The following is a 27,599-nucleotide window of genomic DNA, read 5'->3' as shown; positions in this document are numbered from 1 at the left end:
CTCACGATCGTTTATCCCGCCGGCCATGTTTGATTTAAGACCTTTCAGATTTAGAGTGGACGGTAGGGGAGGGGCGGGGAAGCCCCACCCTCCCCCCTCCCTCCTTCTGACCATTTCTCAGGAGGTTAGATACAAAGGTTTACCTGTGAAGTACTGAGCACAAGATCTCCAAAATCACGCCTTTTCTCTTCAGGCCATGTTATTCGTGATGTGGTAAACATTTCTGCACTTCACTGAGCAGTGTAGCTGATTAATAATAGCTATGATAATGTTCTTATTTTATATTTTTGATGGTACTTCAAATGTAGCATGTAAGAGGCTACTTGAATTCTCTGGAAAATTCAGTTATTCAGAGGTTTGTTTCTGATTTTCATTATGTTAAACTCGGTTCCATTTAAGTTTGCTGGTGTGAATGGGGTATTAGTCTGAGTCTTGAAAGTCTGTGTCGTACGATCAATCAAGTTATTCAAGTTTGGCGGGTTTGCACCCAAGGGAATGAGATAGTGATTCTTGATTCGCCGACATTTGTTTGTTTCTGTTTATTTACTGAGCAGCCAAGCCTTTTGTTCTTGTTGTGAGAGCCCGACTGAACGCTCGGGTTGCTGCATACTTACGTACTAGGATAATTTTCACTCCAGGAAATAAACGAGGAGGAAGTCCTTTAAAAGGACTCCTAGCAAGGTGAGACTTTAGCTCCATGTTTCTTTTTTCACTTCATCCTTATGACTCAAGCGGAAATATTGTGAAGCACGCCAGCTTAAAAATGGCGTCCTCCTCAGGGACGGTCATGTTAAATTTAAGATGCGGAAGAATAAAACAAAGAGATCTGCGGTTACAAACCCAAGGATAGGTTAACTTTTTAGGCCACTGTAGAAAATGCAGAGCGGTTTTATTCCTCATTAGAATCTTTTGAGCCTTTGTGTGATCCTATTTCGACAATTGAAACAACATCACATCGAAGGACCCAAGAGTACAATGAATCATTCAAACCCCTGACCGTGCTAGCATCTTAAAAGCAGCAGCTTACGTACATTTATAAAGTATTGTACTTTCGTACATTTGCAAAGTTTGTTTCGACTTGATAGAAGAGTGAAGGCTTCTAGAACATTTTGCATTGCGTGCAATCCAAGCGGAGTTCCATTTGTTTGAGAGATAGATACTTGATTCGTTGGGTCTTAGCACGTGCGGGCAAATGTATCACATTGGGAAGAAATATAACTTAGTTTTAGCTCGCAAAATAAGCATTTTATTTGAGCTGTGCAGTTTTAACTAAATTTCCCTCAGTCTGCATAATTTTTGTTTTCTTCTTTCCTCTGGCGCCAGCCAAATAAAACAATATACACGATACATTCCTCGTCAATATTCAACACCTCAAAGTATTTGGCACTTATACACCGTGAATCATTTGATCTATATGTGAAATGAAGTTAGTTTATGGAATTCAAAATAACAGTTTGGAGAACTGGAAAATATGTTACTATAGGGCATTTACTGCATTAGTTCACATTTTGACAAAAAACATGGTACCTGTTTATGTACCTAACTTACCTTTACTGTTGTTTTTATTACCTCTGTCACAAATGCACTAATATGTGATTAACTTTATTGATGCTCTATGAGTCTCTGTCATTTGGTTTGTTCTTTCCCTCAGAGTAGTGGTACTTTGTTAGATTCTTTCCATAATTAGCTCTGTACATTTGGTATACATTATTTACCCCACCTCTGACACACCCTCTTTTGTCAAAATTAGTTTCAACATGATTCAATTTTACATATCAGTTAGAAATAAAACCAACTTGATCAGCCAGTTATTAACCCCTCGACCTTTAGATGCCATTCTTTCACTATCAAGGAGACAGCAAACTGATAATTAAGGAACATTAAGTGATGTTGACACTAAATTCTCAGTAGTAGTCAAAAAGGAAGGAACTGGTTATCAGCTAAATGAATATCCTTTTGGTTTGTAGCTTTGAAATGGCTGAGCTACAATGGAACACTGTTTTATTGTTGTTCTATGATAGCTGTTGGAGCTTTATGCTTCCTTAAACCATAGTAGTTATAGGTTTGTTTGTTTGGAAAAAAAAAAAACATTAAGCAAACTATTGCCAAAAATGTTTGTTTACTGGAAAGTGTCATGATATACTGATAGAGGTATAATCCTCAGTCTGTGTGGATCTTTTTTTTAATTACATGTTCTCTATTATAACATGCTTGAGCAAATTTTTCTTGTACATTAGTTCAACCTCTATGCATTGTGTACCTCATCAGGTCCTGGGTGCATCAGAATGTTCCTCAGAGCTGGCCTAAGTGTAGCCAGGCGCTTCCATGGACAATCCTTAGTTGGTAGGTTTAACCCTTTAACTCCCAGAAGTGATTAACATTTAACTTCTCTCTGTAATATCCATACATTATCTAGCAAAGAGGTAATGAGAATACTTATGTTATCTTGATCTAACACCAAATTTTTATAATTAATTTACAAGGGAATGTGTAGGAGTTAGAGGGAGAATTAATAATAAGATCTTGGGAGTTAAAGGGTTAAGTTGAATATCAAGATTTACAAGTAATTGTTTTCTCTTTTTTTTTTTGAAACATATCAGAGGGCCAGAAACTTAAATCCTAGAGCCTGATTGGCTCATCATGTGCTTTTATAATGCTATTCAGAAAATGAATTCAGATTGTATGGTTATAAGAGAGCATTCTAAGCAAGTAGTAGTTTTTTTTTTTAAGAAAATAAACAAGATTTCAGTTTTGAATCTGATAAACTGCTTTTGCCCAGTGTCAAGTGAGGTCATTAGTTATTTGTATTCTGTTTCTCAGGAACTAAGAGTGTATTAGGTAGCTATGGAAAGACCACTTGTTCACCAAGATGTTCCACTTTCAAGGTAAAAAGTAAAGTTTTGTGAAGTATAAAACTAAGTATCATTAGTGTTGTTGGATAATTTGGTAATTTCAATAGAATGTTACATGTTGTTATAGTTTGACATTTCTTAGTGTTTGACAAAATTGTAAAATGTGAAAATTGGGGAAAAAAAGAACTTGAAAAAGGGGTAAGAATACCTGGAATTTATTTAATTTTGAGCTGGTTTTGACCTACAGTAACTGTGTATATTGTGCTAATCAGCTACAACTATCCTGCAGATACACTCACATGTTTGAACTTGCTTTACCTTTTAAATTAGATTATAATCCACCTTTATGTGGCTTTCATTTCAGGAAAGTAGGCAAGCAGCTCCTTTAACAAGAAAATTTGTTTTGAGCCCTGCATATTCAGAAGTTTCATGAAAAGTTGTTTACTGGCAGTTTACTGCAGTTTACAAGACCTCTTATGGGAGCATGCTCTCGTGTTTGGGTTTGGCCTTTCTGCCTCTTCCTGAGCACAGCTGCCTATTACACCATTGCCATCTGCCTATGGAAAAAGTTATTGAATCCCCTGTTAATCATCACAGATTTGACTATAATTACAGCAACTTTTACAAAGTCAACAGAAGCCTACAAAACTGTGCAATCTACAGAAAATATTGAAGGAGAATTTAAAATATAAATGTTTACAATGAAGCTTTATGTCTTTCAGGATTGTTATTTCTACCCAAAGCTTCTGGCAGGAACTGTAAGATTTTGTGCCAATGAAGCAAAAGGTATACCAGCAATCTTAGCATAGGAACACTATATATTTCATCTTCCTGTCATGGCATTTTGTGATGCCTAATCACTTTTTCAACATGCACATGTAAATAAATTGGGTTAAAAGGATCTAAAAAAAACACAAAGCAAGTGGTCATATGTTGGTAGAAAGAAACTACAATTGAAAAAGGACTTTTCTGTATACAAAGATAATCTTGGGAGCTCTTCAAAACATGGTTGTTAAATTGTGAGAACTTTATATCCTGCTGTAGGAGCTGGAAATTTATCAGTTATACCCTATCAACAGCCAAAAATACTTGTTGTGAAGGGTGTCATTTGCCCTAAAATTTTCCTTCAAAGAGAAAACAAAATGCATATTCTGATAATGTACAAAAATTAATGTATTTGTGTGACAGATAAATCTGAGCCTGAGTCAGTTAGTGGTGTCCCTTATGACAAGCTGACAATTGGTGTCCCAAAAGAGATCTATGATGGAGAGAGAAGAGTGGCGCTGTCACCTGAAGCTGTTAAACAGTTGACTAAACAGGGATTTAATGTTGTGGTAGAAGCAGGAGCAGGCACTGGGGCAAAGTTTCTCGACTCTGATTATGTTGCTGCTGGAGCAGAGGTTAAGTCAGTAAAGGAGGCTCTAGGCTCAGACATTGTACTTAAGGTGAGAAAGTTTTATCAGTTTAATACAGTGTAGCTAATACATCTTTAGATTCAGTTCTAGGTGTAGAGAGTGTTCTCTTTTTCAGTCAGTAACTGGTCAGTAAAATGTACTACTTGCAGTACCTTTTATTACGGCCTTAAATTGTGTGAAATCCTTGAGAATTCACCTGTCATGCTTAAAAGAAGGGAGAACAACTGTATTGACTACATTTATTTTGCTTGTTTTTTCAATTACTTGGGCAATAAAACTGTGATCTAAGTTTGTGCATATGAAATAAGAAATAATATTTAAACACTAACAATCCTTATGATATTTGATTAAACAACTATTATATCTGAGTGTGATCTACTTTAATACATGTAGGTTGGGCACTGTCAGCTTTGTTCAGCTGAAATCAGATTATATTTACCAACTCAATGTTTGGTTATGCATTTCAGTGGAGAAGGTTGAAAATATTCATTAAATGTACATGTATTACATCATTGAATGTTGTGAAATGTACACTATTGTTCAGCATGTTAATGCTACTTATTTTATCACTGACAACAATTTTTTATCTACGAGTGCAATTGTGCAAAAATGAGCTTATGTTATCTTATCATTTGCAGTAAACAGAGGCATATCACATAATTCATTGAACATTGCTTAAACTATTAATTTTTCCATATCAGGTGCGGCCACCTCAACAAAATGAAGCTGATCTTATTAAGGAAGGTGGCAAATTGATCAGTTTTCTGTACCCAGCCCAAAACAAGGATTTGCTGGATGTATTAGCTAAAAGGAAAATAACAGCTTTTGGTGTTGACTGTATTCCGAGGATAAGCCGTGCACAGACATTTGATGCCCTCAGCTCGATGGCTAACATAGCAGGCTACAAAGCAGTTATTGAAGCTGCAAATTTGTTTGGAAGATTTTTCACTGGACAGATTACTGCTGCAGGGAAAGTTCCTCCAGCAAAGATTCTTGTCATAGGTAAGGGTAATCATTACAACTTATCTAGTCCTTTCATGTACTATATTACTAGTGCTCTGTTCCATTGTTTTACATTTGTGCATCTCTTTAAACCCCTTTGTTTTTTCTGACTTTGTATACCTTTTAATTGTTGAATTGTATGATCAATGGTAAATGAATGTCACATCCTTATTAATTTTTCTTGTTATCCCTCTTCTCTTTCTGAAATAAACAGTAAATTAATATTGTATTTTAAACAAAAATTATGGCGAAATCTCTTGCAAGAGAATTCATCGTTGACAGAGAATGTACCAGTATTGCTTGTAGCACAAATTGTGTATAAAAGTGATGGTACTTTCCTCCTCATTACTCTTGCATGCGTGTACCTCTTTTCAAATTGCTGTGGTTGTGTTTGTAGTTGTGTTTGCTGTGGTTGTGTTTGTTGTATTCTATTTGACTCCTTGGGCATTTGGTATAGGAGGACTTTGCCATTAGTATTATTCAAGAAATGTTACAAGAGGTTACTTAACCCTCTAAGTCCCAAGATCTGATTTTAACTGTCCTCTCTACCTGTTGCAAATTTCCTGGTAAATTAGTTCTGATAATTTGGTGATAGTTAAAAAAAAAACCGTTTTACCTGAAAAGTCTGAGTATTCTCATTACCTGTTTGTTGCATAATGCATGAATATTATAGGGAGAAGTTCCATGTATATCATTTCTGGGAGTTAAAGGGTTAAGTTAATTGCAAATTTCAGAAGGTGTCTCAATTGACTATCATAAATCCATAACCAGAGTGATTGCAATGACCAATCAGAGCAAAGGAAAATGTCACAAGGATACTGGCAGTAATGACAGATGCCAAAGATGCCAAATCCTGGTGGCTTTAGCATTAGACCAATCACAATTACAAACTGAAATAAAGCTGTTAGAATCCTGGATTACTTGTATCACTTCATTTTAACTTGCTCTGTTTGAGATACCTATTCAAGGAAATATTACTGACATGTACTTTAATGAATTATTTTTATTAAACCAGGTGGTGGTGTTGCTGGCTTATCAGCAATAGCTACAGCCAGGAACATGGGGGCAATTGTGCGTGGCTTTGATACAAGAGCAGCTGTAAAGGAACAGGTTCAATCTCTTGGTGCAGAGTTTCTGGAGATTACTGGGATCGAAGAGTCTGGTGAAGGTCAGTAAGGACATAATACCTTCCATTACAATTGATAATTTCCCTTTGGGATAACTATAAGAGCAGTGTGTTATATATTTTTAAAGGAAATGTATAAAACCTAAGTTGTGTGGAGAACTGTAGGTTTCTTTAGAGTGCTAGCCATCTTAATTTGTAATCTTGCAGGTGCTGAAAAGAAATTACTGTGCAAGAAGTGCTCAAATTAAGTACATTTGACAACAATTTTTGAGTAGCTGGGTTATTCTTGGAAATGCGAAGTTTGATTAGATTTTATGTAACTATACTTTTTTAAATGTGAATCAAAAAAGTTTATGGTTTCTGGGGCATACTTTTCATGAAATGAGCATCCACTACATGAGAACATTTTTGGCTGTTTGCCAGACATAAGCTGATCTTTGTATGAGTTTTTATTGTTAATTTATTTTTTTCGTGTTACCACAGGTGCTGGTGGTTATGCCAAAGAGATGTCACCAGAATTCATAAAAGCAGAAATGGAATTATTTGCTAAGCAGTGTAAGGAGGTGGATATTGTTGTAACAACAGCATTGATTCCTGGGAAGCCTGCCCCAAAACTGATTACAAAAGAGATGGTGGAGTCCATGAAACCAGGTTCAGTGATCATGGACTTAGCTGCTGAGACTGGAGGCAACTGTGAACTAACCAAGCCCGGTGAACTTTATAATCACAATGGTGTAAATGTAAGTTGCAACAAAATTTCCTGCTGTATGCTTCAAGGCTTTTTGCTTCTTTTTTAGGTGGACTAACTAAATTAATATAAGATACACTTTGTTTACACCCTAATATTCACTGACAAGGAGAATCTGGTTAACAATCAGGAGCTTCAGTCTTAACTTGGTGCTTATTTCCTTTATTCTTCTAACTTTGATTCGTGGGTGATATTATAATGGGAAATTAGATGCTACTCACTCTTGGGGGGGGGGGGGGGGGGGCAAGGGGTTCATTGTAAGGCCAAGAACCCAGGGTTTTGTTTTCCTCTGGGCACAAGGTCTCAGGACCCTTTAGTAAACTTATGTGAACAGCCTTTATCACAGGTGGCACTAGGTTTCTAAACCATCCAAGGGGTATTAAAGCTTTTAACTAATGTAATTGTTCATTACTTTTGACACCAGTTATGAGAAAATTGTTCCCCTAATTCATCTGGTTTTATCAACCCCAACAGGTTGTTGGATATACAGACTTACCAAGCCGCCTGCCCACTCAGTCAAGTACACTTTATGCAAACAACCTTACAAAGTACCTTCTCTCCATGGGAGGAAAAGGAGAATTTGCCATTGATCTGAAAGATGAAGTGGTGCGGGGTTCCATTGTTCTTCAAGATGGAGAGATGATGTGGCCACCTCCAAGAGTTGAAGTTCCCCCTCCTGCTCCACCCAAGCCAAAACAACTTGTGAAACCACCAGAGCAGTCGCCACTAAATGCCACCATGTGGGAGACTGGTTTGACAGCAAGTATGGCAATTATTGATTGTATAGGGGTGGGAATGGGCCTTTGAAAATTATGATTACTGTATTTTCTTGAATAAGCACCTGGTTGCCCATTTAAAATTTTTTTGTAAAGGAAGGGTGCTTATAGGAAGGGTGCTATTATTAATAAACTACTGACCTGTGCTGATACCACTCTAGTTGAAGCTTAAAAAGTTATAAATGAAGGGGCAACAAAAACAGGTTTTCCTAAGTGAAGGAGGGGGGGGGGGAGGGGAAGTGTGGTAGAGCTTATCTAAGAGAGGTGCTTGTTTTATATTATGGCTTAGGGGGTTGGCACTTATTGGAGGAAATAAGTGGCATGCTGAAAATCTGAGAGGCATGTCTTAGTTCAAATTTCAGCCCCTTGTACATAGGGTTAGTGGCTTGTGCCATGTGCTCTACATATACATATTTTTGATATGCAATAAAGTGCAAACAGTAAAGTGTACCAGCACATGTGCATGTAAATGTGTAATGACTTGTACTGGCAGCTGGTATGATATGTGTACATGTTACATAGATACTTAAGTCTGAATACAGTGCATTTTATTAGTTTAGTTGAGTATACACTGTAAGTGATGCAAGTGCAAGGTCAAGAAAGTAAGATTACTTAAAAACACATAGTTTTTAATGTAGCAATGGAAGGATACAAGCTAGTTGTTTCTTTTTAATCCAATTTGATGGAGCACTCTGCAATTCCTAATTGTACTGGAATTCTTTGTAGTGTTTTCACTTTGTAGTGTATTTACAGGGGTAATTATTTACACACAATGTTTGGTCTGTTTTACTCCACAGCTGGCCTAGGTTCTCTTCTTGGCCTGGGAGTCATTTCACCCAATCCTGCCTTTGCTACCATGGTAACCACTTTCTCTTTAGCTGGTGTGATTGGTTACAAGGTCGTTTGGGGTGTGACACCTGCACTGCACTCCCCCCTGATGTCCGTAACTAATGCTATATCAGGTATCACAGCAGCAGGGGGGCTGGTGCTTATGGGTGGAGGGGTGTTACCAAACAACACTGCGACGTCCCTTGCTGCGATGGCAACTTTGGTATCCAGTATAAACATCACAGGTGGATTTATCATCACTAAGCGCATGTTGGATATGTTTAGGAGGCCAGGTATGAGTGCTTCACTGATGTACTGAAAGAGTTAAATGATTTTGCTCTGTAAAATATAGGCATCTGTATGACTATTTCAGCAATACACTGAAAGGTCTTTTACATTTCATATTTTAACACTGTGGTAATCATTTCTCTATTTGAAATCTTTACCCTGCAGTTCAAGACAAAGTAATATGGTTTTAAAATGTTCCATTGGCACACAGAAAGTAATAGAAGGTTATTTGGGCTGTTTTCAAAAGACTGCAGACTGTTTTTCTGCACTTAAGCTCAACTGAGTGAGAAAAACAAAACGTTTATTTGCCAAAGTCTATAAGGTTTTCAATTACTAAGAAGGAAACAGCATATCCTAAACACTAGTGGATAAACTGCAACTTCTTTCCCAAAATTTGAGTTGCCAAACTCAGGGTGCGGCTTATCTGTAAGTGCAGCTTATCTGCTAGTGCGAACAGTATTATACACAAAAGGTCAACAAGAGTGTTAGACTGCAGATTGTCTGGGCTAGACTGCTATTATGCAATCTTCTCTTAGCTATAATGTACATTTGGATTTTTGTTGACATGAATGTAGATTGAGTATGTGTCTTCCTTAGCCTCACATTTTTCTTGTTCTCATATACAAGCTAGTATCTTTATCAGGACTGTATCAAGAAGTATATGTTCTTACAGAATGCCTTTAACTTACCAAAATCTACTGTTTAGAGGGCACTTTTATAATAATCTATCTGTATTTGTATAAAACTGTTGATAAACATGACTGTGGTTTCTAATAAATTTTTCTCTTAGATGACCCCCCTGAGTACACCTACCTATATGCCATCCCTGGGGCAGCTGTTCTTGGTGGCTATGCTGCGGGTAAGATGGCTGGGTATCCTGATATCGATCAGATGGCGTACCTGGCCTCGTCACTGTGCTGTGTTGGTGCTCTTGGGGGCCTTTCCACTCAGACCACGGCCAGACAAGGAAATGCCCTTGGTATGTTGATGAGTATTAATGTACAATACCGCGCGGAGGTAAGTTGACAGGCCTTCGAAAAACTCGATCCTCGAGCCTCAAAGTTGTCGAGAATCGAGGCTAGAGGCTAGTTTCGAGACTTTCGAGACGAGAAAACATAGTAATGTTCGAGTGAACAATGGACTGTAGTTTTCTCAGGGATAGTCGTATGGCTACTTGCAGTGCATATACCGATAAAACAAGTTTTTGTTGAGGAAGGGCTAGTTTTGTTGGGAAGGATACAAGGATACGACGTCTATTAATTGGTTCTCCACCAAACAGTTGAGCAGCACGTCAGGTATATGTACATGTCTCAAAGCAACTCGAGAGTGATTGTCTAGAAAATAGGCCTTAATAAAATTTTCTGTTCTCTTGTCCTTACCTATAAACGTTCGTTCTGTTTTCTGTAATCGCTCATATTCAGTTTAATAGTAGCTAACCCAGTTATTATTGATTGCTTACAGGCATTATCGGGATAGGTACCGGTATGACGGCTACAATGGGTGCTCTGGCACCTTCCCATGATGTGCTGACACAGATGGGTGCCATGATGGGTGTGGGTGGCACCATTGGGGCCATCATCTCCAGCCGCATTGCTGTCAGCGATCTCCCGCAGCTTGTTGCAGCATTCCACAGTTTTGTTGGCTTGGCTGCAGTTCTTACGGCCATTGCTAAGTACTTGGCTGATGTGGACCTTTTTGCTGACGATCCTTCAGGGAATGTCCATAAAGCGGCTATATTTCTCGGCACCTTTATTGGTGGAGTGACGTTCACGGGTTCTCTGGTGGCATTTGGCAAGCTTCACGGGTTGCTTGACTCGAAGGCTTTGAATCTACCTCTCAAAAACCAACTGAATATTGGCATGGCATTGGCCAATGTTGCAGCCATGGGCTGGTATATGGGTACCGACAGTGCTGCAGTCGGAATACCAATGTTGGGTTAGTATGTTTTAAAATTTTTTACATGTTACAGTCTCATTTTCGCGAGGCATATTCTCCATACTGTTCTCCATACATTTCTTGAGGTGCTGACGAGGAGAACTTGACTAACAATCAAGAGCTTCTTTAGTTGGTGACCATTTCTTTAATTCTCATAACGTAATGCTTGAGGAGTATTAGATTCTTGTTTGGGTTAAAGGAACTGCGCTCTCCACAAGTTTACCTTGTGTTATGACTACCTCACTCTACTTAAAAAAAATATTGTATTCTTAACTTATTGTTTTACTCCAATTACCTTCTTCGACCAAGAATGGACAGAAACATCTTGAAAAGACAAATTGATATCATAAAGCAATTAAGCCCCTAGCATGATACAAAACATGTTTACTAATAAATTTGATTGCTATTTGCTTTTTATCTTGTGAACTGTAGGTACTACCGCCGCGCTGTCCTCCATCATGGGTGTGCACATGACAGCATCAATTGGTGGAGCAGACATGCCTGTGGTTATCACTGTTCTCAACAGCTACAGTGGTTGGGCCCTTTGTGCAGAGGGGTTCATGTTGAACAACGATTTGCTGACCATCGTGGGAGCTCTTGTGGGATTCTCTGGAGGAATCCTGTCGTATATCATGTGCAAGGCTATGAATCGGTCCTTAGCTAATGTTCTGTTCGGTGGATACGGAACATTGTCTACTGGTAAGTCGGCACAGTTTTAATCAATGTTCTTATTGGTGAACTTGAGATACCGTAAACTGTTGCTTATAATCCTCCCCCCACCCACCCCACCCCGACCCATCTACCTGTAAACAAAAATATACATCCGATTGTTAACACCCCCCCCCCACCCCACCCCCGATATAGGCCCCTCCTCCTCTAGCTTTTCTTGTTCTGAGTGGGCTACTTTAAACAGAAAATTTGAAAACTTATTGTGGGACAATAAGTTTATTACCTCTTTTCAATTATCAAAGACATCTGAAAGGAAAAGTCTGAGCTTCCGTTTTGTTATGTTCTAACTTTGTTGCTGTTGTTAGTTAATTCTGTTCCAAATGCACTGAAATGAATTTGATTTGTTTTGACGTATTGAAGCTTATTTAAAAACCAGTATAAACGCAAATCCTATTTTGATCAGCACTTCTAGAACTCGTTTCGAAGCGCTTAACATATTCCAGATATAAGCCCTCCTAAAACCCCTTACGAAGTTGTATAAGCGACAGTTCACGGTACCCACTATGTATAGCTCAACAGTAAAACTGTAGCGGGCTTCAGGTGAACTCTTATGCTCTCGTCTAACGCAAAATATTATTTCGTGAATAATGAAGTTGATCTTTTATCACGAAAATACCGTGATGTGCATTTCATCTCCGTACTTTTTTTCCGTCTTGGTTCTATTACCAAAATCGAAAGTTTTGCTGGTTTATCCTCGATAATTTGGTTAAAAAAAAAAAGCGAAAGGCTAATTTTCGAAACGCTGGCTTCAGAGACTCTTAACGGTTTATATTATCATCTTAGTTGATAAACCAAATTATTTTTTAATACCCTCAGCGACGCAGCACCACAGTTTCTATAGAAAGTTACCCCCCCTTTTCTTATTTACACTCGGTTGAGCGAAGCGGTTGAGAAGATCAGGATACTTTTCTTAGTTTTACCATTCCATAGAACTTCTCAATTTCGAGGCCTAGGGTGCAGTGACTACGTCATTAAAGCGTCATCAATGAACGATTTTGAAAAGTTGGTTTAGGTTTTTTTATTGAGAAGGAAGGACAACGTTTGGGTAAACATGCGAAAGTGTAACTCACTGATTCGATTACTGGGTAAAGGTATGAAGAATTAGTGCACTAGAAAACCTGTAAACGCAACACGGCATCATCCAAGAGCAGATTGACTTGAAGTCACCTCAGCATGTCCGATAATATCGACGCAACATCCGTTAAAAGGAGATTGCTAACAGTTTCTTCGGCCACCTTTTCCACTACACTTGTCCGCCGTCCGCTTTCTTCTTCTTCCGTGAGTGTTATTGCTTTGCACGCATGCAACGCTGTTAGCTCGCTTGGTTCTCTTCCTTGTATCGTCTCCATGCACCACACTGGAAGTTCCTTCAGGAGGAAGTTTCGTTTTCTTTTGAACCACAACTGGACCAACCATGGCAGACGCAGAATCACCTGAGCGCTTAGAAAGTCTACTCACGTGACGACGCCTCAACACGGTCGGCTCAACAACTACGTCGGGATTTCCTCGGAAATAGTCGGCGCTGTACGATCTATGGTTGAATTGTCGTTGTGGTTGGCTAGTACTTGGAACTTGAATAATTGGAGGATCGGGCATCGGTTTGATAAAGAATTGCGATGCAGTGCTCTGTCCACCGGTTGCAGTGTCGCCGTGGAACGATTCGTCAAAAAGAAATTGCAGCGAAGATTTCTCGCCGACGTCAGTTTCGTCGGTTTTCATCGAGCAGTCGGAGATCTCTTTGCTTTCGGTTTTATTCGGCTGAACTTCGGCAAAGAGGATTTCCAGCGATGACTTGTTGCTTATATTTGATTGTTTCTCAGCGAACAAAAACCCATGAGAAGTTGTTGCGTTCAAATCTGTATTAGCAGTTCGTGAGGAACATCCCGGCGCTGCAGAGTTATCTTCTACGCTGTCACTGAGTTGCAATTCCTTGGCCTCAGGCAAGGTTTGAAGAGACGGCACCCGTCTGTCTTCGTGTGCAGACTCGCCATGGTTCCGTATTTCTTCAATCAATACCCAGTCGTCTTCTGTAACCTTGGAGTCGTCAAACAATACCTGATCGCTGTTCACACGCTCTTGGTTTCCCTCCGACGATCCCCAAACAAGGCTGGACAAAGAAGAAAACATTACTTCAAGGAGAATTCATTTGTTGTTAGAATCTAAAACGAATCATTTCACTCTTAATTATGTCTCAAATTTACGCTTGCTATTATGACGTAAATCTACTAACGAGCGATTATGAGACTTTGCCGTAATTTCTTTATTAATGTCATTCTTCATTGATAGGACTATTCTTTTGTCACTGACTGAAGGAACTGTTTATTATAAGCAAGGTGTATTACTATTGTTTCATTTCCCACAACCTATACGGAAAATGCCTCAATGCAGTGTAAGGTTAATCTGCTTTATCTTCCGTGGATTGTTTATTGAAGTTGGGAAACAGTAGTTTTGATGGTGTAATTCTCGTACCGCGCGCGCGCGTCGATTTTTATTTAGTTACTTAATATGCCGGTTAAACTGGAATTAACACATGAAAGACGCACGTGCTCAGCGACTCGCAGTTCTTAGTTTTAAGCTTCAATCATCTGCGACAGCCTCCGGCTTGGAGACTTTTCAACTCCTCCCCGTGTATTTCACGGTGAGTTAATTATCTTAACTTGTCATTATTTTCTGTTGTAACAGGCACGGGTGAAAGGGAAAAGATCACCGGGACTCACACAGAGATCAATGCGGAAGGCGCCGTAGAAATGCTGACATCTTCAAACAATGTTATCATCACACCAGGATACGGATTAGCTGTGGCTAAGGCGCAGTACGCTATCGCTGACATGGTCAAAGAGCTCAAAGAAAGAGGACTCAACGTACGCTTCGGGATCCATCCCGTCGCAGGACGCATGCCGGGACAGCTGAACGTATTGCTGGGTAAGTGGACTTAAGTTCCGTGGAAGTCGTCTTCTTTTGCAGCAGTCCAAACATGAGGGATGAAAGGAAACGTTTGTGAGAGAATCTACATTCTGACGTGGTTTAGCTCTTTTATCTTTGCGCGCATGTAGAAGGAAAGGAACTCTTAACGCTCAGAAGATTTCTTCATTTGAAAAGGTGGTCTGCCTTAAACTCCTTTCAGTATTCTTGCACGAGTATGTAACGTTATTGCTTATAGCAAATCAGTCTTATTTTAGCGGTTATGAAGAGATGATTTTTACTCATAAAACAGCACAAATCAAGAGCTTGAAAAGGTCAGGCTCAAAGTAAGCCAGTTATGTTTATGTACAATGCCTCCAGTTCACTTTCCTCGAAATAGCGCGGAAAAATATTAATATTTTATTTATGCACCGACGCTAATAATAACACGTGTCAATTTATTGTTGCAGCTGAGGCTGGAGTACCTTATGACGTCGTGTTAGAGATGGACGAAATTAATGAAGACTTCCCCGAGACCGACCTCGCTCTGGTGATCGGTGCGAACGATACAGTCAACTCCGCTGCCCAAGACGATCCCAACTCTGTTATCGCGGGCATGCCTGTTCTGGAAGTTTGGAAGGCAAAGCAGGCGAGTTGCTCGAAGTTTTTTGTACATTTGTCTTTTTTTGTATGATATCTGGCTAAACAACCCTTTTATTCCACGTCATGTCTACATAAGGATTTAAGAACGGCCGGCCAAAACCTTTTGTCAATGTTTTCTACCTAAGCAAGATTGCAAATGGCGGTGATAACGTGTTCCTCTTAAAGCTGGGTAACATAACAAAATGTAGTCATTGAGTACAACGCTCCCATTTTATGTGAGACAGGAATACTTGAGCTTAGAGGTCGTTGTTATTCGATAGGCCAGTATACAGTATAAGCCAAGTTGCTACTGTAACGCTTTGAAATTGAGACCAAATTCATTTTTAATCGACAGGTGATCGTGATGAAGCGCACTCTGGGCACCGGGTACGCAGACGTGGATAACCCAGTGTTCTACAAACCCAATACTTGCATGCTTTTGGGTGACGCTAAAACCATGTGTGATTCGCTTCTAAATAAGGTTAAGGAACACTATGGCAGTTAACGATTGTCTCAGAAGTCGTCACACTGAATTAGCTATGCAATTTTGTATCTGAAAGCAAATTCGGCTGAAGTTTTTACACGATTAAATTACTGTTTGTCTTCTCTGTTTTCTATAATAGTATGGTATGAATTTGTATCGTTTAATTTTTGGTTAGGTAGAAGTGTTTGACACTTAAGTGAGGATGGCACCTTTGAAAGAAGCGTTAAGTTATAACACATCTATTCATGGCGTGTGTTCAGTGCTACTTTGTCTGCCTTTCAACTTCCTTCTCTTTTTCAAATGATCTTTCCTTAACTGCTCACACTACCAAGCTTCTAGCTTCACGGTAAAAGAGAAAGTAAGACAAAGAGACAATTGGATTCTGTATCAATTTTCTTCAAAGAGTGATATCGAATGGATAACCGTAACACTTAGTTATCAAACTTTATACGCCCTAAGTAGTCATTCGTACATCTTTCAAGGACCAATTGGATTGGCCATCCAGGTTTTTTACGAATTACTACGCGTGTCTGGTTCAACTTGTGAATCAAATACACCATCGTTCGAGGTTTGCCGGTTTTGAGTGATTCGCAAAAAGTAGCAATCTCTAAATGTGAAGTGAAGCAGTTTAAGGTCAGGTCGTTCGTTATGAAATGTGAAACATTTACTATATGGAATAATATTTGTAGAATGTTTGTAGAGGAGTGTCGTAAAAGATGTTTTTGGAACAGGTTTCCAAAACAGGAAAACAGATTTCCAGAATAGGTCTTTCTTTAATAGAGTGTTAATGTATCGATTGTGAGAAATAAAGCGTGCCTTTTGAAGGAGATGAATTTTGTTTTTTGTGTTAATTCAACGAAACATTGCAGTACACGAAACAAAAACAGAGAATTTGGATAGAGATGAGGAAGAAATTAATTCTGAATTTTTTTTGTGTGTGTGTTTCGCTGACAGATAGAAACCGGCGTATAAGAAACTAATTCAATTATAGGAATCTGTTGAACAATTTTTTTCGATCTTCTCGCGTAAAAATCTACAGTTTTCTGTTCGCCTTATTTTCTTTTTTTAATTGTATTGCACATATCGAAGTTTGCGTATGTTAGATTGAATATTGGATGGTTGCATGATGATAGTCTTATGTGTTGGAAGATAACGGTGGAATGTCAAATATACGTCAACGAACAAAAATAATATTTATTACTACTCCCGTTATCAAAGGGCACAGCCCACAAATAATACACTCAGTGCGACGCCGGTATGGTTCCTTTTTTAGAGACTGTCAATAAAAATTAATCCTCCATTTAGGGGAGGTTTGTTTCTGACGATTTGAGTTGAAAAGTTTCGAGAGAGTAACTGCCCTTGATGAATGTGGGTTTGACAACTGTTTTGGTGGCAAATTCAAAACTTTTTTCTGGAGGCACAGAAGCTGCATGCAATCAAGCTGAAAGGAAAAATGATAAAAATGATAAAAACAATTGGAACGCATATCCAATAACGTTTTTTCCATTTGCTATAACAGCGTTTGTCTAGAGGAAGGGTCTGGGGAGTTAAGACCTTCCTCCCCCCTTCATATCAATGGACTTTAAATCACATGTCTGACACCAAAATTCTTGCAACGCTATGATCGCATGTTACTACTCAATATGAAGTATATTCAATTTACTTGTCTTCAGATATTTTTTAGTCTATTTAGGCTCTTGTGTAAACAAAATTCTCTGTATACTGAATCAAAGTTTTGACCTCGTATTGAAAAAAATACCTAGATCATTTCCTGTACTGGCAAAGCAACTGTGAACAGAGCCTAACACATCAAGTTCCCAGCACACTTTTTCTTTCTCTTTCTACTACATTTGGGCTCTAGCTATTTCTTGAATTTTGTCACTGTTTAAGGTTAGAGCTATTACACGGTACTTCGGACCACGCTAAGAAAGTTTTGTCTAAGTCAAATATTTTACTCACCGTCACAGCCGTATATTTCCACCCTGAGACAAATCTCGTTGTACCAAAACATCGGTTCAAATCGCACGTAGCGTGCGGTGAAAGGCTTTGGCGCTTGATTATATTGAACCGAATTCATGTCAAAGTTTGCAGAAATTAACTGAAAATAATATATAATTAAGTTGTCAAAATATGCATGGATGAAAGTTACTTCTGTACATGAACGATCGATTTCGCACACATGCAATCTTTATCATAACAAATAACTTTGAATTTTACGTTCATTCTTTTAGTCCTCTTTTGACCTGAATGTCTGAATGTGACATGTCAATCGAGTACGCAAGAGAAGCCATTCCCCATCAAGGAAAATTCTTTGTGAGCTTCCCAGGTAATAACCAAGGATAATGTATTCTCCAAAATTCCTTTTTTTTTTAATTTTTTTTTAATAATCTCTCGTTAGGGCATACTCAGTCACGTGACGCGTGTAGATTAATGGCAAGCACATAGATGTTAAAGGAGACACTTTTAGAAACGTCTATAGAACTGCTTTAAATAGATTGAACCTTGGAGAAATCCTTTGCCAGATGAAGCACCTAACAGTAGCAAATAAATCAAGAGAAACAGGATGGAACTTATTTTAAATGATGACCTAAAATTGATGGTCAAACTTATACGTACCGATGTGGACCTGGTTTTGCGGATATTCTAGTAACATGGCTATTTTCACCCTGACAGTTTACCTGGCCGTTAAATGCTGGATACCATGTGTTTTGGTCCAAGCTGTACCATAATTCAAGGAATGTTGTCCACGCGTTGACAAATAGACCCAATTTCCCCTGGGTTGCAATTCCTGTAACAACTTTTTTCCCTTCAAGGTCCACCTGAATCAAAATAAAAAAAAAAGAAAGAACACATATCAGGCCAGAGAATTAATTCAGTTAAAATGACAAAAAAATATTCATTTTTTAAATTTGCAGATTTCACTGCTCCGCTTTAAGCGTTGTAAAACTGGATGTTGATAAATCCTGGTGAAGTCATAAATTCTGCGTGGCCAGCTGATTTGTATTTGCTTTGAAACGCTGGATGGCGGAGCCAAAAACACGAGTGGCGAAGATGCCAGAGGTTTAGGAAGGAAACATTCGGAGAAATCAGTTCCAAACCGTTCGCTTCCTCGCCGCTCAGGTCTTAAGGAGAGCACATAAAATCACCAGCATGCAGGGTGAACCTCTACCTCAAACTGTGGGAGTTAATCCCCCGTCCGTACCATCTAACGACTATAGAGTATTGCAAATTTTCTAGATAGGGTGTTAGTCCAAGCGAAGTTTTGGTATTAATCTGTAACTGTAAGTGCTGTTATATAAGAACTAAACCACTTAGGCTGCCCGCAACCCTACAGTTTCGTCAGACTTTAAAGACAACTCGCCTACACCACTCCATAATCTTAAATAAGGATAGGCACTTCCAGAGTACAAGACGCTTTGTAGTCTACTCAAACACAAAAGGAATGATTTTGACTAGGGCTCGAATCAGACTTTGTCGTAATTCTTAGGCACAAACAATTTGGCCACTGCCTCTTCATATAGTCTTCGTAGCTAACATTCCCTGGTCAATCATTCAAAATGTACTTTCTCATAAATTGCTAGATTGTGCGATGTGAATCATGTACCTGTAGCCATTCTCCTTGGTGTAGGTTCTGACCAGCGCACCAAGCACCGTCCCCAGAAGCGCTGGCTTGCATATGTAGCCTAGCCTGATGAGGTTCGTGATACATTTCATATGAACTGGCTGTTATTTTGGAGTCGGGGATTTTAAAAGACTCCATACCGAACGCCTTGTAACAACCTATCCGGGGAATAAAGAGACTACTTGAAAAATCAATCAGACCACACACTAGGATGCCCAACATGCAAATTGAATGCGTTACATGTTTCTCTCTTCGCATGCTTACAGTGTGGAACAGTATGTGTAAAATTTACAGAAAATTTTGTAACATTTTAGAATTATCTAAAAAACGGGTGCTTTTGTAACAATAATAAAAAAATATAATTTGCAATCAATGGAGGCTTCACAAGGGGGATGCAAGTTAGCTTCGCTCAACAGAAGTATACAAGCCCTGGAGACCAAAGGCGCATGGACATGATTAAACGCCTTCATTTCACACCGAGAAATTTTTTCCTTGAAGTGAAATGAGGTTAACCCAGGATTTCATGCTGACTGATTATATTCACGGACTCGATATTTGCCATTTTGGTTTGTTTTATTCAAGAAAAAGAATAGGAAACAAATTCGCACCACATACGCTCAGTGATTTGAGTTCAAAACTTGGCCAACTGCATTTTTCAGCGCTTAAGACCCTTCAGAGTTCTCATTAGTTCGTTGTGATGTGAATTAAAGCTCCAATTTCCTGATGTAATTGCTTTCCGTTTGCCTATAATCAGACTCGCACACATTCCTTTGCTATCTGACATGCAATTCCCCAACTAAAAATGGGAAACGGACGGCGTGAACATTGACTAACTTGGGTAGCCTGTGCAGCTATATAGTGAATTCAGCTGGGCCTTATCAATTTCAGACAGTCGATCTCTTTTTCCCAATGGGACGTTTGGTCCAGCACGTGCTTCCAGAGTGTTCAGACCATTTTTACTAAAGGCGTTCCTTGGCAGGTGCATCAGAGAAGTCATATCATACGGTGCTTCCAGCCTGTCTACAATACCATGGTTATATTTTTTAAAATTTGCTTCATAGCCTGTAAAGAAAAGAAAGTGTTAGGCTCATAACTTTTATGGGTTACCAATAGAGTTTTTGAAAAACCACAGCGATCATCAAATATTAATCAAGCCGGTGAGGTAACCACGGCGAAATTTTGTCCATTTTATTTGCGCTTTTATAGACAGAGAACGAAAACCTTTGAGTAATTTAGTGTTATCAACTGAGTTGATAACGTAAATTGGCCACCGCAAAGAGTTTTAAAGCTGACGTTAGCCCCTTCGTCAGAGAATTACAAAGGGCTAACGCTCGAAACGTCAGCTTTCAAACTCTTTACGGTAGCCAATTTACTTTATCAACTCAGCTGATAAAACTGAATTACCCTGTTATACCCTCCCAACGACGCAGCACCACAGAAACTTACCCCCTTTATATATTTACCTTTCATGATATTTTTAGAAATAACGACAACATATGAGTCGCGGTCATGACGTGAACTGGTATGGAAAAATCCCAGGGCATGCATGAGTTCATGTAATACCGTTCCAATAAAACCGCATCCTGTTCCAATACTGAGTGGCTGACCTCCAGACATGTGCACTTGACCGACGTAGGACCAGCAGCTGGTTATCGTACAAATAGGAAACATTCATTATTACTATTTATTATCATAAAATGTCGTGGTATTAATTGCCTATGAGCCCTTTTATACTTACTTCCTATTTCCATCCCTTAATCTCGATTTGTTAAATGATTAAAATATGACTCAATATTCAGCTGTCTATTAACTGCAGTTGGGACGTTATTTCCTAAAACGCTGAACGAGTAAATCCCTTAATGAGGCGAGTGATCAATAAACTCCTCTAGGATTCTCCAGATATATATTTTTATGCTGAAAACCTTAAGTAAAATATAACCTACTGTTTAGAAAATTACTTTCATAAAGTTATGATGATTCCAGCGATTTTAGGATGGGTGTAAAATATGTAATAGTATTTTGGGTCTGTTCCAAACCTCACATCGTTACAATGGTTAAACTCAATGTAAGAATGGCAATGGCACGACGTTTGAAACCATTGAAGTCACCAAACCATGTCGAGTGTGGCACGACTATTTGACACGATTAGCCTTGCCATACCGCACGACAATAGTACGACCTTGTTTCAAACGAAGTTCCCGTGTCAGGCGAACTTGACGTCATGGTATTGTTTTGATGTCGGTTGAATTGAAAAATGGAAGGAATGTTTGTTTCGTCGTTCTTTAAGAGTTATTGGATTTGGTGGGACAGAATGAAATTTGAAGATTGAGACCACTGTGCGCTACAGTCCGGCATCTCACTAGTGGATGATGTGCATTTGGGTTCGGAATGACATGCAGTTGCGTAACATTTGGATGTGTCTTATTTCTTGATCCTGATGAAGGAAATTATCATCAGGGTGGCCACTTCCTGGTCATTTAAATACTAGATTAGACTAGAAATCAAATAACCAGTCAATGAAACACACGAAGATAAAGAATTTTCTTATTAATTAAAGTCACTTTGCCGTCGACAAGTTTTGCGAGTTTCTTAGGTATGGGGATCCGCTAGAATGTGTACGCTGAGGAAAGTTATCATTTCAAAATTGTTTATTGTTGTTTCTGTTGTTGTTTTTTTGTCCCTTCTGTTTTTGGTCACGGCTGTTTTCAGTGTTGATTATACTTTGCACCTACCCGTTGCCCCTGACAAACTTTATGTAATACTGCTCGTTTGTCCTTGTTTTGAAACGTACACAGGAGATCTGTTCTACAGTAGCTATTGCGTCTTTTATGGCTTGACTGTCGCTTGAGTACCTACCTAGAAAAACCAAACACATTTCAGCAAGCCTAGTTACAATATTCACAAAAAAAATGCAAACAATTTCTGTGGGAAATATACTGCTAGGAGAAGGAACCGCTCAGAGTACAACTCGTTCCCTATGATAGTAAGGGACCAGTGAATATTTATCGCGGGAAAGGGGGGGGAAAAGTATCTTTATTGGGGGAGGATCGCATGGTTTTCAGAGCGAACAGAGGGTGGGATTAATCGTCTAAAACAGAGTATAAAGGGGAGAGTATTGAAAATTGATTGCCAATGAGGGTGGGTCATTAGAATAAGACAAAACCGGGGGGGGCCTAGGTAACATCTAACGTGACGCAACCAAAATCTAACAAATCTCAAATCTAACAAAAAAGGAGGGGGCCAGGCCCTAGGACCCTCAGACCCTCCCTCTGGCTCGGTATCCGAAAAGATAACAATTACGTGTACGACCGACCATCAAGAAATACTCTTTGATTCGCCACGAAGGGAAAAAGGCTTCTTCACTCTGGAATTCCTGATGGCATCTTACCAAATGCTGAGTCAATAACATAAGGCACGATTCCATTTGTCCACAGATATATCTTGTTAGTGACAGCTCCCTTCTCGTAGGGTTCATTCTTCTTGTCCTTTTCCACGCCACCTGCGACAAGTGACTCTACATTTGGTGACAGTTTGATATCTCCCTCCAGCTTATCTAGTCGTGAGACAAATGATAGTGTGTTTAAATATCAAAATACTGGAAAAGGAAATTTTACATACGCATTAAGAAATTCGAGTAAAGAACCAACAGGTGTTGAAAGTTATACACGGTTTTCACCAGGAGAGAACTTAGTCCTCTTTTGTATATATCTATAACTGGTTAAGCTTGAGTAAAGTGGTATTCCTTTGCAGTTTAGACTGACTTAATAGGGTGCGAAGGAAGAACTTTGGCTCAGATCGCCGTGCTTTTGGAAAAAGTTCTCAAGTTTTTAAATTAAAACTTAAAGTTTGACACTGCATGCCATGGCTTTTAATACCGACCGATAATCCTGACGAGAACTGAAAATAGCCTGCAATGTGTTAGCATCCTATCCAAGGGGAGTGGCAATACTGCTGTAAAAAGATGGATAACCAAAGGTAATGTGCCGGGGTCACCTAACCTACTTATAAACTTTACCCTTACTTACCATACAATCAACGTATTTATCAGTTACCTTTATGAAGATAGAAACATCTCTTTATACAATACATTTAAGAAGCGCGTAGTATAAAATAGAACTTATCACGATAGTAGGTTTTCAGTTGTGAACCGATTTTACTCTCTTTTCTTTTTAGATTAGACTATTTTTCTATCTTTTTTTGCAAGCTCCTGCAGCTAAAAGAAAGCGTTCATCGTCAATTCTTGTGTCGGTGAGTGTGCCATTTAGTAACACATCTGAAGGAAGAACATCTTTATTTTAATAAATACAGATCTGGTCATGTATATTTAAGCTGTCTAAACTTTACGACACTTTTGCCTCAAAGTTTGTTTTGTGCCTTATTAAAAATCGTTTTTACAGACATTTTTTTCGACGTTCCAAAGCGTGGGGAAATACATCCTTGTCATATTTCGACTGAATTTTGGATTGCCTTAAACAGGTCGTCAGCAATATTTCTCAGAACTTGGCTGGAGTGAGTTTTAAGAGCAGTATTAATCTTTAAAGTAAAGATTTAAATGAATTTTGCAACATAGCATTCTCGAGCAACCACAAATCGATACATATCTATGCTATAGTTAACGCCGCATTTTCTGCGCTTTTTTTTCCTTTTTGGCTAAAACTGGCTCGGGACGATGTGGAACATAATTTTCACAGATAAGTAGAAGAGAAAATGGGGCACAAAAGCCGAAGTCTTAAGGATCTTTTCCTCGTAGGGGAATCAAACTTTCTCCTTGTCCCACTCTCCAAAGTTTTAAAAAATTAGCTTTTTCGTTTTCTATTTGCTTTGATTTGCAGCCAGCCATATGTCAGTGCCAGCGGTGAAATCCACCTCAGTTTAGGATTTTTTTTTTAAAGACGTTTCGGTGCTACAGTGATTTCATTTTCTGACAACATTTGTCTACACCTCCTGTTTGTAAATTCTCGAGGAATGTTTGTTAGCCCTTTAGAGAATTATTTAAGGAGATTCTCTCAATTTTCTATGATCATTTTGTCCCCTGACTTAGACTGGGAAGTGTGCATTCTCTTAAATAAGCACTCTACACCCAAACTCAGATCTTAATGTGAGAAAATTGATATTGAACCTCATGCGAAAGATAATTTGCATCTTGTGAACGTTACAGCGCTCAGGGGCCATATGCACCCCCGATCGAACTCCATAATTCTGCATTTTTAAGCCCTTGTGCTCTTTATGTAATGGTTGGTGTAGCGGTAATGTTTGCACGTTATATCACAACAATAAAAGTCGGACGGGATTAAGTAAGAATAAAAATTGTTACCGAGTCCATTAGCTTTTGCCCATGGAGGTATCGGCTTTTTATCCTTGCCGGGTTTGTTTTCCATCTTCAGGTCCGCCCTTGTGTTCATTGGGATTGCTCGGCCACATTTTTGCAACAGGTCGATAAATATCGCGATATAAATAAAACTTTTTGCCCGGTACTTCATTCTCATCAACAGGTTACCAGTGGAAAATTCAGATGTAGATATCGAACACAATCTGAGGCAGTTTTTTTTAAAAATTATAGTGAAATCGAGCCGGCTTACGCTAAGAGGACAGCACTCGATCGGATTTACCAAGGCTGTGTGTAAGTCTCTCTGATCGTTCCCTCCCAAGTTTTAACCTTTTCGTGTACTACAGCTGAGCTAACATTATTTGTTATGGTTTGTTTCGGTTGCAGCTTTCAATATTCGTGAATTATTTTATGTTAATTCAGCAGCGAGGAAGTTAACATAACGAAAGACCCATGTAATAAATTTTTATAGCTTACCGAACATTACTGGATTGACAGGTAACGTTTTACAGGGGATTAGAAATTGCTTAATTCAGTCTTAAGCCACTGCATGTCACAGCGGTCATCTTATCGCATTGGTCACGTGGTATCGTCTCGGTTACGACGCCAAGATGAATTTATATTGATGACCTCGGAGGATGCTTGACAGGAGTAGTCAAGGTCTGACATATATAATGCACCGTGTCGGATATGGTTCTTTAAATGTGTTCAGTTAAACTCACGTACAAATCAAGGGTCGTAAGCCACTCATGGAGACCTTACGGGAAATACAACTAGGCCTTCAACGTCAAAAAATACATTTTTTGTTATAATGTCCCTCCTGTCCCCCACTGAGGAGTGGATTAGTCCAAGTTCGAATGCGTGGTAAAAAGCGGGAAACAGAGTATGCGGTGCTAAACTTATAATCTCTTGAAGGTGCTGGTTGGCTACGTGACGACCAGAGCATTGTGGGCTGGCAGGAAATCCCTATTTCCCCCCCCCCCCCCCCCATTCCGAAAACACCTTAGCGAAAGAAAGAAATGATAAGGACGCATCCAAACCAGCCGCTATACACTTGAATCTCCTTAATCATTCTAAGCAGCATATGGCAGTTTGCAGTCTTTCCCCACAACCGCCATATGCTGCTTAGAATGATTAGGGAGATTAAAGTGTATAGCGACTGGTTTGGATGCGTCCTTATCATTTCTTTCTTTCACTAAGGTGTTTTCGGAATCGGTCACCACGTCGTCTTCCTGTTTCACCAATGTACAACTTTTTGCAATAAGTGCAAGTTACGCAGCAGTTGACATTGGCGGAGGTGCACGGGAAGTGATCAGTGATCTTAATGGATCTCTTGGGTTGCGACATTTTCTCCACGTTATGAATGAAAGGACAAGTTATGCATCATGAGCGAGCGCATTTGAAAGTTGCAGTTTGGTCTCTGGTTTTAAATGAACTTCTGACCAAAACGTTGCCTATGTTTAATCACGTTCGAATGAAATTAGTGGAGGTTGCGAAAAGATAGTACAAGTAGTCTCTGATCGTTTTAAAGTAGTTCAAAGTTTTTAAGAATGATAGATTTAATTGCGTGGTTGTGAGAATGAAATGTGAGAGTGAATGGAATGCTGTGAGTATTTTTCTTCTCAGCCGTTTTTAGTGCTGACTGTTATATACTCTCTCACCGACGCAGCACTACAGTTTCTTTACAAACTTATCCCCTTGATACTAAATTACCCTGACAGATAACGTGCCGAGGATATTGTGCGGAGTCTAAAACTGAGATGAACCCCCGATGTGGAGTTTGTCTGGTCACATTTGTCTGCCACTGATTGAAAATCTACCTTAGCTGTTTTCTAGATAAAGAACATTCTTACCAGCTATGTTAATTCCTCTTATCCTTTGGCCGAAGACAACCCGGCTCGGAAGGACGAGTATCAGCACCAAAACCAGTCTGGTACGCACAGTATGAGTTCGGAAACCGATCATTTTCGTCAAATTCACCGACGAATCATAGAGAGGAAGACAGTTTTGAACGATGCGTGTGAAATAACGGTGCGGTGGCTCTATTTCAAGTTAGGACTGCAACAAATGGGTTGTGAATTTATCCATGAGATATATTTCGTTGGATTAAAAATAATTTCAGCGGCTGAACTAGCAATGTTTTTGCTGTGCATGACAAGTTTATCACACTCTGTGTAATGTGTTGACTGAGTGGTTTCCTCATAAAACTTAAAATTTCGGTAGAAAATTCAGGCTAGGCTTTGCGATTAATTTCATCCCGTTAAAAAGGGAGAAGAATCGAAGCCTTATTTTTGCTCGAACCAACTTTAACCAATTCAAATAGAAAGGTCCATGCGCTTTCGAGTTTTTAATGTTATAATTTACCTTAATTAATATTTACTTTAGCTAAGAACTCTTAACTGAAGTAAAAGTCCTATTATATTCATGCCAATGTTTATGATTTAGGTCAAAAACAGACTTACTTTCGTATAAATTAGAATGAGCCGTTACTTGCCGAGAACAGAACCATTTTTCAAGCTTTGACGAACTTCTTCATTTTCTTTGCATCCCCACGATCGTGCCTAATAAAAAAGAACACTTCAAGGTAATTCAAATAAGATAAATGTTATTAATAGGCCCTTAATAGGTGCAAGTGAAAATTAAAAAGCCCCTCCTGATTTTGTCTTGTTCCAACAAAATGTGTCTCGAGAAGAAAAGCAAGCAAATACTTTAAGGTAAATACACACGCGTGACTTATTAAAAGCCCCAGAAAGGGTTTCTTGTATTGCGTTGTCAAGTGTTGTATTTCTACCATATTTGAATAGTTAAATTATTATGAAGAGCGCTGGTGTTAATCATTACGTCAGATATTACGATCAAATGTTTTAATACATCCTGAAAGAAAAAATTGAAAAATGAAATAAAAACCCCACACAAGCAGACACA

At 39.0% G+C, this 27,599-nt stretch overlaps 2 protein-coding genes and 1 long non-coding RNA gene across 5 annotated transcripts; 2 read left to right on the top strand and 1 right to left on the bottom strand.

The window, feature by feature from the left end:
• The first annotated feature begins 554 nt into the window (after positions 1–554).
• LOC113684968 (NAD(P) transhydrogenase, mitochondrial) lies at positions 555–16,559 on the top strand. Its single transcript, XM_027202391.2, has 16 exons — positions 555–681; positions 2,269–2,343; positions 2,821–2,885; positions 3,575–3,638; positions 4,041–4,297; positions 4,969–5,269; positions 6,285–6,437; positions 6,879–7,135; positions 7,618–7,906; positions 8,717–9,040; positions 9,826–10,014; positions 10,497–10,970; positions 11,403–11,669; positions 14,382–14,621; positions 15,071–15,249; positions 15,598–16,559. Exons 2-16 carry the CDS (start codon positions 2,286–2,288, stop codon positions 15,745–15,747), a joined length of 3,267 nt encoding a protein of 1,088 aa, XP_027058192.2. The 5' UTR covers positions 555–681; positions 2,269–2,285; the 3' UTR covers positions 15,748–16,559.
• A 337-nt stretch (positions 16,560–16,896) lies between these two features.
• On the bottom strand, positions 16,897–26,991 carry LOC113684969 (zinc metalloproteinase nas-4). 3 transcript variants are annotated; one of them, XM_027202392.2, is made up of 9 exons: positions 26,528–26,991; positions 22,737–22,901; positions 22,081–22,204; positions 20,812–20,993; positions 20,183–20,410; positions 19,331–19,506; positions 18,405–18,545; positions 17,686–17,824; positions 16,897–17,167 (listed from the first exon to the last, which is right to left on the bottom strand). In XM_027202392.2, the coding sequence occupies exons 1-9, from the start codon at positions 26,637–26,639 to the stop codon at positions 17,163–17,165; spliced, it is 1,272 nt and encodes a 423-aa protein (XP_027058193.2). In that variant the 5' UTR covers positions 26,640–26,991; the 3' UTR covers positions 16,897–17,162. The 3 variants fall into 3 exon arrangements, with proteins under 3 accessions (XP_027058193.2, XP_089048455.1, XP_089048454.1); XM_089192329.1 differs by lacking the exon at positions 26,528–26,991 and adding an exon at positions 24,663–24,969; XM_089192328.1 differs by lacking the exons at positions 16,897–17,167; positions 26,528–26,991 and adding an exon at positions 24,663–24,969 and having other exon boundaries at positions 17,678–17,824.
• Positions 24,911–27,331, top strand: LOC113684970 (uncharacterized). The gene is made up of 2 exons (XR_016182544.1): positions 24,911–25,172; positions 26,396–27,331. It is a non-coding gene; the product is annotated as an uncharacterized LOC113684970 (long non-coding RNA).
• Positions 27,332–27,599: the final 268 nt, after the last annotated feature.

Source organism: Pocillopora damicornis, chromosome 13 (assembly GCF_964200805.1).
Source record: "Pocillopora damicornis chromosome 13, jaPocDami1.2, whole genome shotgun sequence".
Lineage (NCBI taxonomy): Eukaryota > Metazoa > Cnidaria > Anthozoa > Scleractinia > Pocilloporidae > Pocillopora > Pocillopora damicornis.
Note: the sequence above shows the minus strand (reverse complement) of the source record. Positions and strands in the feature narration are given on the sequence as shown.

Coding starts and splice junctions, on each gene's coding strand:
- LOC113684968 (XM_027202391.2), top strand. CDS start 2,286: ATGTTCCTCAGAGCTGGCCTAAGTGTAGCCAGGCGCTTCCATGGACAA. Junction 10,015..10,496: donor CAGACAAGGAAATGCCCTTG/GTATGTTGATGA, acceptor GATTGCTTACAG/GCATTATCGGGATAGGTACC. Junction 14,622..15,070: donor ACAGCTGAACGTATTGCTGG/GTAAGTGGACTT, acceptor TTATTGTTGCAG/CTGAGGCTGGAGTACCTTAT.
- LOC113684969 (XM_089192328.1), bottom strand. CDS start 24,834: ATGAGAATGAAGTACCGGGCAAAAAGTTTTATTTATATCGCGATATTT. Junction 20,994..22,080: donor AAGTTTGTCAGGGGCAACGG/GTAGGTGCAAAG, acceptor TACGATAACCAG/CTGCTGGTCCTACGTCGGTC. Junction 20,411..20,811: donor TTCTAAAAATATCATGAAAG/GTAAATATATAA, acceptor TTTTCTTTACAG/GCTATGAAGCAAATTTTAAA.